Here is an 11,128-nt window from a genome sequence, read left to right as displayed (position 1 = left end):
TCACCACCTCCTTCCACGATGATTACTACGGTTTTGAAACAGAAATAGTCCAAACTTTTCAGTAACGGATATGACTCTCCCTTGCACCAGCATCCGTGCTACACAGAGGCAGGTTTTACCCAGAATTCAATGCTTCAGGACCTCCGGCTGCCACAGTGATGTGCGATCAGGAAGCAGGAGGTCAGTCCCGATACCCACACTTAAGGAGCATCCGAGCAGGAGCCATGAATGTAGTTTCCATCGCTGTGCAGGTGCATTTTTTGTAATGGCCACCAGGGGGCGAGTCCTGTGGCTGTAACAAAAAAAAAACTTGCTTGGCTCTTGGCTCATTCTTCGGCGACCTCAGCAAACACCTTCCTGGTGACTGTTTGTGCTCAATCACCAGTGTCATGCCGTGGATCGCAATGTGATTCACATATGATGACCAGCTCATAACTAGCAGATTTTAATAAAATAGTGTTAAGTCTAACGGGTCAAAACATATCTGCAGGTTAGATTATAAGATGGAACCGCTGTTGTAGTTTATTTGATTTCTTTTGTGTTTAGAGACCAAAATTAACTATTTGGCTCCAACTGATATTTTGAGCTCTGGAGTGCTGCTTTATGTACCAACGGGCAGAAATGCAGCAGGTTTAACCAAAACTTGCAGCTCTTTCAATTGGTATTAAAGGCTGTATTATCCTCCATTCTCTCATAGCATTTGATTGATTGAAGGCTGTGTGTCACTGCAGGAGAGGTCCTGTCTGTCACGGTTCTGCTCGTAATTTAGTCACTACTTCTGGTTGATTCGTTTGTATTTGTGCAGCCATGGCCGTTTCAGCTTTACTCTCACAGTGTTAAGGCGACCTTTAGGGAATAATCTGCCTCTTTGTCAAAATGCACGAGAGCTCAGGGTGTCCTGACCTGTGAGGACGGCTGCCATTACAGAGACGTCACTGATCGCTACGGGTTTGTGTCTGGTAGAAAGGAGAGAGTGCTTTCTCCTTAAAAACTCTGCAGCTCTGCAGATTGTTAATTCTACAGCTCCTCTGATAATAGACAGAATAATTCATCATCCTATTCACACATCCTGGTTTTACTCATTTCATAATTCACTCATTTGTCTAAAATCATGAAGCTAAAGCTGCATTTAAGAGAAAAGTTGAGAGGCTTAATAAATCCCACAATTCATCACGCTCAGCTTTTAGGTTCACAGACACGATTGTAATGGCACTGGTTTACTAATTTATAACAAGGCTAAACACCCTGTGACCCTTTCATTGTAATAAACACTCTTCTTACTTAAACTCCGAATGAGATAAGAAAATTTTACTTAGTGCCTTCATCCCTTCCTGGATGCGTTCGCTATCTGAGGACAAACTGCACAATATTGGCCGCCTGACACTCGTTGCGTGGCAGCTTCTCAGAGGCAGCAAAAGTGTGGGTATCAGGACGGACACAGTGTGATCTGTGGAGACATCCTGACTGAGGTGACAGGTGATCCTATTCAGAGCTTCCTCAGACCGTGGGTGGATGCATAGGTTTGGCTTGAGGAATGCTACCCTGCCGGGCACGGCACAGTTTTCGGGCTCTTTTGAAGTGCAAACGGCCGAAGGGAGATGATGTCAAAAAACAAGAAGAAGAAGAAGTTTGGAGGTGAGAAGGGGTGCAGGTTGGTGGGATGTCTGAAGTTCCTAAGAGATGATCTCCAGGATGTAGAAGATCAGCTCCATGACCACCGGGCCCTCGCTCAGTTGACACGCCCCGCCGTGAATGACGGGGATCAGAGCGCTGTCCAGGTCGCTCAGGTACTGAGGCAGGAGAGGCTGGCCGTTGCTTCCGACCAGATAACCCACCTGCGGAGAATGAAAGAGTGAAGTCATACCAAAGATCTAGTGTAAACTGGCACATCGGGCAGATTTCTGATGGTTTTCTGCAGATTTATGAAGAGTTTGAAAAATAATGTGGACTGTGGCAGGGTTCAGTCTTTAGAAGGATTCGTTCCGTTGTTGATGCAAAGGTCTGTTTACACATCAGGGTCTACATCTATAAAACAAACCTTCTCAGAGTCCTACCTGGTCAGAGTCCAGAGTGACCCTCAGTCCCAGTTTGGCCATGCCGTCCTCCTTCAGCAGCTTCAGGTGTGGACACAGAGCCATACAGAACGCTCTCGCCACGTTCTCCGTGAGGCGGCTGTGGTCGGCCGGGTCGCTCAGGACACTGGTTTGGTCTTCGCTCTGGAGGAAGAACACCTGAGAGCAGCACAGAAAAACAACTTTATAATAAGACCTGCAGACTTGAAAACAGATACATATATTTTTGGGGTTGTTTGTAATATGTGATAATGAGGAGATTAGGTTAGAACAGCAGAGGAAGGTGACTCAGACTTTTTGAGATAAACTGACCTCTTTTTTTTTTTTTTCCAACCTCCTGAGCACAAAAACAGGGTCTTAAAGCTGCACTCAACTTTTTCTCTAAATAAAACAATCCTTGAACTTGTATTAACACAATATGTTAAATCCTCTCATCTTCCTACTGTATATGAGGAGAAATTATCATGGCGTGCTGGCGTGTGTCATCAGAGTTTACTTTAGCCTGAGTTAATGGAGCTGCAGCCTCGCGGGATGAAGGTTAAAACAGTTTAAGCTGTCTGTCCTGAGAGGCTTCAGTGGTGGCCTGATTTCCTCACTGGCGCTCGGTAAAATGAGCAGACTGTACCTCGGTCCAGCGGATGACTTTGCCGTTTGCTCTGAACTCGGAGCCGTGGAAGATCTTGACACTGGGTATGGACTCCATGGACTTCCCGTCGATTGGGCTGATGACGCTGAACAAACACACAAAAGACAACTTACAAATGAAGCGCGCAAGTAAGCAAAAGCTGATTCTTTGTGGGAGACCCAAATTAACCGCTTCTGCAGCATCTGAGCCCTTTGCCCTTGAGCAAAGCGCTGACCTGCCAGCTGCTCGGCTGGAGCAGCAAAAGCACCAACATCAAAGCATCAAGTAGAGGCCGAAGCCAGCTCATTTTTTTTTGCTGGTTTGTTTTTGATTTTTAAAATTGCAGGGTTTTTTGCCCTCTGTGTGAGCGAACACCAGTTTGTTTTTTAACGGTTCCTGGGCAAATGCTAAACGAGACCTCGCTGCCTTGCATCATTAAGTTATTCCACTGTGTGGACACCTTTAAAGGTCATGCTGCTCTAAACGCTCCATTTAAGACTGTTTTTCCTCAGTTGGTACTGAGGTGCCTTGAACTTTGAACCCTGGTTGGGCTCCTTCTGTGTGGAGTTTGCACTGGTTCCTTCTGGGTATTCTAGCTTAGGCTGTGCGATATGACCAAAATCTCATATCCCGATATAAGAATTCTATCGTCCCGATAACAATATAAATCACATAAATGTAACATTTTCTGTAAATTATGTGAATCTCAGGCAGCTCAACTTGCGGGAAGTCTTTCCAGCTGGAGTCGAGTGTTTTAACCGATGCATGAAACGATACATTTTTAGACATAAGTTGTAACGGCCGCCGTTTTCTTTGTGAGTATTTATTACACGGCGTGCTGCGGGGAAAAGCCTGTTCTAATGTTTGAGTCTAAGGTTTATTTTTTAGCACCTGGCGGCTCTTTTTTACTTCTCATCCGTAATTAATCTGCTCTTTCACGTGATTCAGTTTATTTTGAAAAGTCTCAACAGGATCTTGAGCTTTATTGTGAAAGGTTTATGTGGAACATAAACAAGCGGACAGGCGATGGTGTTACCGTTGTTGTTGCTAAGGACAACGCATAAAAACAGGCGCTTGTCCGTCCGTAGTGTGGTTATATTAAATATAAGAGAAAGAGAGAACTTTAAGAAATTAATATAGCCACTACAGTGACCATCAAAACGATGAAAAAAATATTGCCGTAAACAGTTTATTTTGCGACACCACGAAACAAACGATAGCTTAAAATGAAACGATAGACGTTTTTATATCGTCATCCGATATATATCGTTATATCGAACAGCCCTATTCCAGCTTCCTCTCACAGTCCAAAGAAACACATGTTAGGTTATCTGTTAACTGTAAACGGCCCTGAGTGAAAGGCTTTAACTGTATAAAATTAAGTGTCGAACGAATGTGTAGTTAAATGGTCATCTTAGCCATACAGCCCACCTGCTGCTCAGATCATCTGTTTGTGAGGGGCAGCCAATCAGAAAAAAAAAAAAGCTGTCTTAGAGGGAGATAAGCTAAAACAGCTCGTTTCAGTCACTGGATCAATGCTGGATCAGGTGACCCTGAACTATTCCTTAATTATGCAGCAATAGGCTTCTGGTGGGCTGTTCTATTTTATGAATAAACATGAAAGAAAAGAGCGCAATATACATTGTAGACCAACTCTGATTGTGTGACAGTGGCTGAGGGTTAAAACAGCTTCTGTGCAGTGAAAATATCCTCTTAATGAAGTCATATCGTATCTGGTGACAGGCCTGAATTAGACTGAACAGTGAAGAGTCGCTTTTAAATGAGCAGATTTTATCATCCTGCTCTAAAATTGATTGCAGCGGTCCGGATCTCACAGCCGTGTCAGACTGCATCATTCCACCCTGCTAAGATTCTCCCTCACAGGGCTTCCCCCGGCGTGCATAATGACTTTTTATAGCAAAGTAGTAAATGCAGCGCCCGGGAAGCTATCAGTTCAATTGTCCGTGACATAAATGCATCTCTTCCAGCTCCCCTTCCCCTCCTGACTTCCCTCCCCCCTCCACCCCATCTCACCCTTTGTTGAAATTGTGATCATCCTCCGTCCACTGGATGTGGACGACCTCCTGGTTCTCCTCCTGGTCAGCTTTACCGCACGTGATGGTGAAGTCTTTCATGTCCCTCAGGGCTTGACGTAGAGAGTCCATCGTCTCAGCTGTGATCTGAATCATGACGCCATCTATAGGAGGAAAAAAGCTGCTCAGTTGCTTTACTCAGTACTGAGGATCATGATTATTTACTTTATTTATTTATTTTAACTTTAGTGACAATTCTTTGACTAATTTCAACATTCCTGCAGCCAACGTGTAGCTTTGCTGACGCTGTTCTCACCTTCCACGATGCTGGTCTTGGCTAAGAAGCCAGACGAGGCTTTCAAAGCACCACTGAACACAAAGAAGCAGGCTCCAGTAACTGAAACAAACAAAGAGATAAAGTAAGAGGCTGAGCTACTTTCAGGCAAACAGATGAGACAAACAGTCAGGGGGAGGATATTCAGGCATCGCAGCCTTCCAGACGAGCCGCAGATAAAGGAGGTCTCAAGTGTGACGGTCGAGCCGGTTTCTGAGTCGGCACCTTTGCGCGGCTGGTGATGGATGCTGATGGCCTGCGTCTGATAGTTCCCGTCATCGTTCTGGACGCACACCAAGTGGGAGTCGGCCCGGTCGTTGAAACACGCCCCCATGGCCAGCACGTGTTCGTTGGACTTGTTCATGGCCTTCATCAGCTGCAAGGACAAATAATATGCATGACTAATTAAGTAGCCCTTTGTGCGTGCGTGGAGCAGAGAGGCTGCCTGGTTAAGCCTAATTGCAGTGGGCTTGTGGGTAAAGTCCTCAGTTTAAACGGGACGGCGCTGACAGACTGTGGGAAAAGGACACGTCACGGGTGGATATCAACAGCCGAAAGATCTCCCATATTAATTCTGCTAACTCTCCTGCCTCTGCCTCTCTTTGAAGCCGTCCTTTGAAAATGTAGAAATAAAACTGAAAATCTGGAGGGTTTTAACCACTCGCTGCGCTAAAAAAGCTCGACTGCAAGCTGTTGAGCAACAGTGCCCGCTCCACATTACTGGGTTCCCATCTGTCACCGCATCGACAGCCAAACGCTACAACCGGCACCGCACTCTCCGCCGCGGCTTTATTTCTCACCCAAACGCGTATCACTTCTTCTGGTACGCCGTTCATTCACACCCTCGAGGCAGCAGCGTTATAACACGTGGGCAGCCCACACCTCATGTTCAGCTGCAGGGACTCCAGAGAGTTTGTCACGCAGCACCTACACACAGTCAGCCTCATTCACTGATGTCATTAGTCTGATGGAGGGAGTCTGCATGTTGGAAGATTGAAAAATGATGCCTGATCCTGAAAATAATGCTTAAATATGAATTATATAAGAGGAAAATCTGCTTTCCTTCATTTTCTGGAATTTGTTTTTAATGTTTAATGCGAGGATTTTACTTTCTATTCATTTTATAAAGACAAACACTCAAAAAACAGAGATCCATCACAGAGGTGGAGTGCAAGCCAGAGTTATAACATTCTTTTATAATTTCTGTAATTTTATTTCATTTTGTAATTCTTATTTAATTTCTGTTTATTTTAATTTCATTCAGCTTCCTAAGTAGGTTTTGCTTGTTTAAGTTTGGATTGTATTACTTTCACCACCAACTTTAGTCTTTTTATTCATTATAATTTGGATGGTGTTTATCAGGATATAACGAGTTCAGAACAGGTGAACAAATCCCAGTTTTAAATAAAAACACATGCACTAAATCTTTCATGCTGATTAAAGAAATGTGACCACACTGAGAAAGACTGAAACTAAAGACTCCATATAGCAAATGTATACAGGCAGCTGTGAGTCCATCTGACTGACTGTCAGAGATTACACAAAAACTACGCAACCAAACTTTATGCAACTTAGAGGAGAGGCAGTGAATGTTTCCAATAAAATCTCAGGACATGTCCTGAATATAATGTTGATTTCTAGCTGTGGTAAATCAAACATCAATCGTAGGTGGATCAAAGAATTATGACCAAGGCGACTACAGGTATGAGACCTTTGAAATGTGACTTTCAATGTAATTAAACACCAGGCTTGTGATTCGCTCAGTTCTAAATGAATAGCGTTAAAACGTTTATATTATTAAGAAGAAAGTATCCCAAGTAAGAAAAATACCCAAACAACGTCCCCTGTTCCTGAGTTTGAAGCACTGCTGAAACACAGCAAAGGTTTCAGGTCATTAACTTTAAATGTATAGATGTAATTTTTACACCATTAATCTTCTCACATGCAGAGACTAACACGCTGGATGGCCAGAGGAACCTTTTTCTCGTTTATCACCTTTAGGGTTTCTCTCTATGAAAGTTTGTTTCTGCCAGTAAATAAATAAATAAATAAATAGCAGGTCAAAATTTCTGCTGGCAGAAACAGGCTTCCACATTCCTCAGTGTATTCTAACTGTGAAGTTAGCTAATGCATCTCACCAGCCTGCTGTTAACGGTGATGGTTTTTAAATGTATGCATGCACCATGTAAGGGACAGACAGAGATTTGGTGAAGAAGAGCATTGTGGTTGCATTGCATGATTGAAGTGTGTAGAATGAGTGAAAAAGCAGCACTATGAAGTTGAAATCTTTATCATTTTCTCTATCATTATTTTCTGAAAATAAATACAACCGGATGGGCGCTCACCTCATTGTAGCGATTGCTGGGGATCTTGATGCTCGTCTTCCTCACCTCCATGTCCACAACCAGACCTTTGACCACCGGCAGCGTGTACTGGTAGTTACGGAAGTCCTGGGACAGTGGAAAAGAAAAAAAAAAAACAAAACATAAATGAACTGAAATGAAATGAACATCATAACAAACAAATCACTTGAATGGTTACATTCCTGTTTACATACCCAGCATATAGCGGGGGGCTCTTTAACCTTTAAAATAATTAAAAAGTGAGCTCAGGAAGAGAAAAACAAAGCACTTACCGCCAGCAGGTTCATGATGGTGTGACCGGTCTCTCCAAAGAGCGGTTTTCTGAAGCGAACGCTGAACAGCGGGCACGGATAAACTGCAGAACACAATGATTACTGGTGATTACAGGAGAATCTTCCTCTTCCACAAATTTGGTTTCATGGACTTATATTTTTGCTATTTTCAAAACAATTTCACAGCTGATTTCATTACACAATCCCCTAAAAAGTGAAAGAACTCAGAGGAGACAGAAGACAGAAATCCCTCTGGAGTTGTGTCAGAAATCTTGCGCAAAAAGCTGCCAAATCAAACACGTGGCTCCCCTGCTGTGACGACTCCTTATGAATTAGCAAGCAGCAGAAAATAGCTGCTTCTTTATTTCATTAGTGCTCCGGGGCTTTGTGGTCTGTAGGTTTTTTTCCAGGTATTTCAATGTTACACAACTTCTTTTTTCCTCCTCTTCATCCATAAATGCAAATGAGCAGAACAAGAGACCCCACGCATCACACACAGTGAACTCCTAATCCACAAGTGAAAAAATAAATAAATAAAAAATACGGCAGCTGCTTATTTCCTTCAGCAACTAAAGCTTCTTAGATGACTATTTTTAGCCTTATCACTGCAAACAGCCGGGGAAAAAGAGATCTCAGTATAAACTCTCATTAGCAAAGAAAGAAATAAAGCTCAGCCTCAATCTGCACTTCGTGCTGACGAGTCTCTCGGCCTTCTGCTGGTCAGCGCCGGAGGTAAGAGGTGAGAGCGTGGAGAAGAGCGCCGTTTGTGTGGTGGGCTGATTTCATGGCTGCGCAACTGTTTTGTGTTTAAGAGCTTCGACTGTGTGCGGCTTTGTTAATGTATTCTATCCGTGCTCGCTGGATGCAGACAAGGCGCTTCACAGAGCCGAGCCGGCGGTGCTCGGCACTGGCAGGTCTGGCTGTGAGAGAAGAAGATTTGGTGAAAGCAGCGTTGCCGTTAAATCCTTCCTTCATGTGGGAAGCCATGATATGAAGTCAGCTGACATACTAAGTTCTCTAGATCTTAATATTTTACCATAAAGACCCAACAGACCATTACAGGATACTCACACACTTAACGTTCCCAGGGACCTCAGTGCTGTCTAAGCTTGAAATAGGAGCAACGTTTTTTGGAGTAACCTCAGCTCATTTTAACTCAATCCTACAAACATGTGCTGCGTCTCCACTTCACTTCAGTCCACAATTTAAATTTCTGAAGCCTCTACCTCCTAAAACAGACTCCTTCCTTCCCACCATAGCAAAGTTCTGCGCTTACAGGGATCATCTTTCTCTCTATATTATAAAGCACCTCGAGGTGACTGTGGTTGTGAAGTACAGCAAAAAAAACAAACATAACTGAAGTGATGTACCCAGCAACACTACAAAATGAATTCATACCAGATTAAATCACTCTGGGACTGATTGCAACCTACATCAGAAACATGACATCATCGCAACTGTGTGCAGAAATGTCTGTTAAACAGGAAGTAATATGAGCAATTCACTTTTCCCTGGCAACCGGGTGTTGTATGTGTTGCTAAGGCCGATTGAGAAACTCCAATAGGGAAACAGGTGTATTATTAAGAAACTAGTGAAGATGTTTGAGAGAAGTCAAGAAAAAATGTTATGCCTTGGAAAATTAAAACAATAGTGTTTTATTTGCCTTTAGTTAACAAAAAAGCATTTAAGTCACCTCAGTGATTTTAAGAGATTTATAAGTTCACAGCACATTAGCCTGTGTGGCTTGGATCTAATAAAGTTCGGTAAAAAGTTTGATGTGTGTTGACTGCACGTTGATGATACCTGCTGAGTTGAAGTGCGGCTGCCATTATTCTCCTGGGATGGTTCAAGACAACAGCTGGAGAACGCATCCTTACAAACAAGCTCCTGCTGCCGAAACAGCCCAATTTTCTTCTTCTAACAAACTTTTTGTTTTGAATCTTTTGCTTCTATATATTCAGTTTGTTTTTGCATTAATTGTCAAGGTATTTGGTTGGTTAGTGACCAGATGTGGCAGCAGGGGTCATATTGTGACACAGCCCTCCTTAGTTTCTGGCTACACTTTGAGCCTCACTCACTGTGCCACACAGGACCAGTGTTTGGAGGAAAAGCCATAGATATGTCCACCGTTCTTTCACGTCAGACACCGAAGACGCCCGCACCTTTATCATATGTGCATATGAATCATCTGAGGAAGTCTGTCCACACCGTAAAGAAAAAAAAAATCTGGTAAAAATAGTGACGAACAGGTTTTGTGGGTAAAACAAATGTGCACAAAGTGTAAGGGCAGATTTGTAAATCACATCCAACATCTGGGATTGTTTTGTCTGTGCTTTTAAACTGCTCAGCTTCATTTTCTTTGCATATCAAACTAAATGGGAACTTCAGCTCTTTAGCAACATGTCTGAGTGCCATTAAAGCAACATAATCACATCATTATTACTTCTTAATCATCGTGACGGCACAGTACGGAGCCTCGTATTCTTCTCAACTCACATCGGTACTCTGCTCCCAGCCGCAGCATGAGGCGGATGGGGAAGACCTTGGCCCAGGGCGTCTCCCATTTCTGGATGAGGATCCCGAAGAGGTAGGGCGGGTTGGGCAGGAGCAGGTCCTGCAACGACTGGAAGGAAGGGCTGATGTAAAGGAAGCCGCCATGCTCCTTGCTGCCCAGGAAGCTCTGCGTGAAGAACGAGTGACTCAGGTGGCTCAGCACGTTACCTTAAAAGAAGCAGAAGAAAAATAAGGGGAATGAGAGTGGTTAGTGATATAAGAGATGGAAGGAGGTGGAAGAGGAGGGGTTGATTGAATTAGAGAGGAAAAGCACAGCAGGGAGGAAAGAGAAAATAGAGGAGTAATGCAAGAGGAATTTGGGAGCAATGTAATAAAAAGCAGGGAATGCAAAAAGCAGGAAATTGAAAAAGATGAAGAGGAAGAAAAAAAATAAAGTAAGAAAATGAGCACAAATGAAAAGCTAAGAAGGGAAGAGCTTTGGTCCTGAGAAGAGGAGACAGATATGAAAGGCTCAGGGATTACTCAGTGTGGCTAAGCAGCCTTGTTTAGTCTGCATTAAGTTCTACACCAAAGGCTCGCCTGCTCACTCTACAACTTAATTTTACCCATAAAAGGGTTCATGTCTCTAATTATCTGTGGGATAGATCCACGCCTTTAAATGGCACATAACATAATAATCCTAATGGCAGGAAAAAGCTCAGCAGTTAGGACTTGCTAAAGCCAGCACTTCTTCTCGAGGCCTGACGGACGCCGACGTAATCGAGACAGACACAAACAATATGGCTCCCATCCACAAACTTGAAACTGCTCCAGTGTGAATATGAAAAAGGAAACAGCCTGAGGGTAGCGAGCCGTCAAAGTCAGCTGATATTAGCAGTTTTTGCTTTGCAGCATACGGAGGTTAAAAAAAGAAAA

At 43.4% G+C, this 11,128-nt stretch overlaps 1 protein-coding gene across 1 annotated transcript in view; it reads right to left on the bottom strand.

Moving 5' to 3' along the window:
* Positions 1-1,287: 1,287 nt before the first annotated feature.
* The window catches only part of zfyve9a (zinc finger, FYVE domain containing 9a), a 35,333-nt gene continuing 25,492 nt past the window's right edge, over positions 1,288-11,128 (bottom strand). The window contains exons 10-18 of the mRNA XM_013909771.1: positions 10,196-10,420; positions 7,700-7,782; positions 7,410-7,514; positions 5,290-5,440; positions 5,047-5,127; positions 4,732-4,894; positions 2,698-2,803; positions 2,055-2,231; positions 1,288-1,835 (exon numbers count right to left, since the gene is read on the bottom strand). Of these exons, the coding sequence (XP_013765225.1) occupies positions 1,674-1,835; positions 2,055-2,231; positions 2,698-2,803; positions 4,732-4,894; positions 5,047-5,127; positions 5,290-5,440; positions 7,410-7,514; positions 7,700-7,782; positions 10,196-10,420 (1,253 nt within the window). The 3' untranslated portion in view covers positions 1,288-1,673. The remainder of the gene's footprint in view (positions 1,836-2,054; positions 2,232-2,697; positions 2,804-4,731; positions 4,895-5,046; positions 5,128-5,289; positions 5,441-7,409; positions 7,515-7,699; positions 7,783-10,195; positions 10,421-11,128) is intronic.

The sequence above is a fragment of the Pundamilia nyererei genome, unplaced genomic scaffold, assembly GCF_000239375.1.
Source record: "Pundamilia nyererei isolate P.nyererei 1_Seehausen unplaced genomic scaffold, PunNye1.0 scaffold00031, whole genome shotgun sequence".
NCBI lineage: Eukaryota > Metazoa > Chordata > Actinopteri > Cichliformes > Cichlidae > Pundamilia > Pundamilia nyererei.
This window is presented reverse-complemented; position numbering and strand designations above follow the sequence as displayed.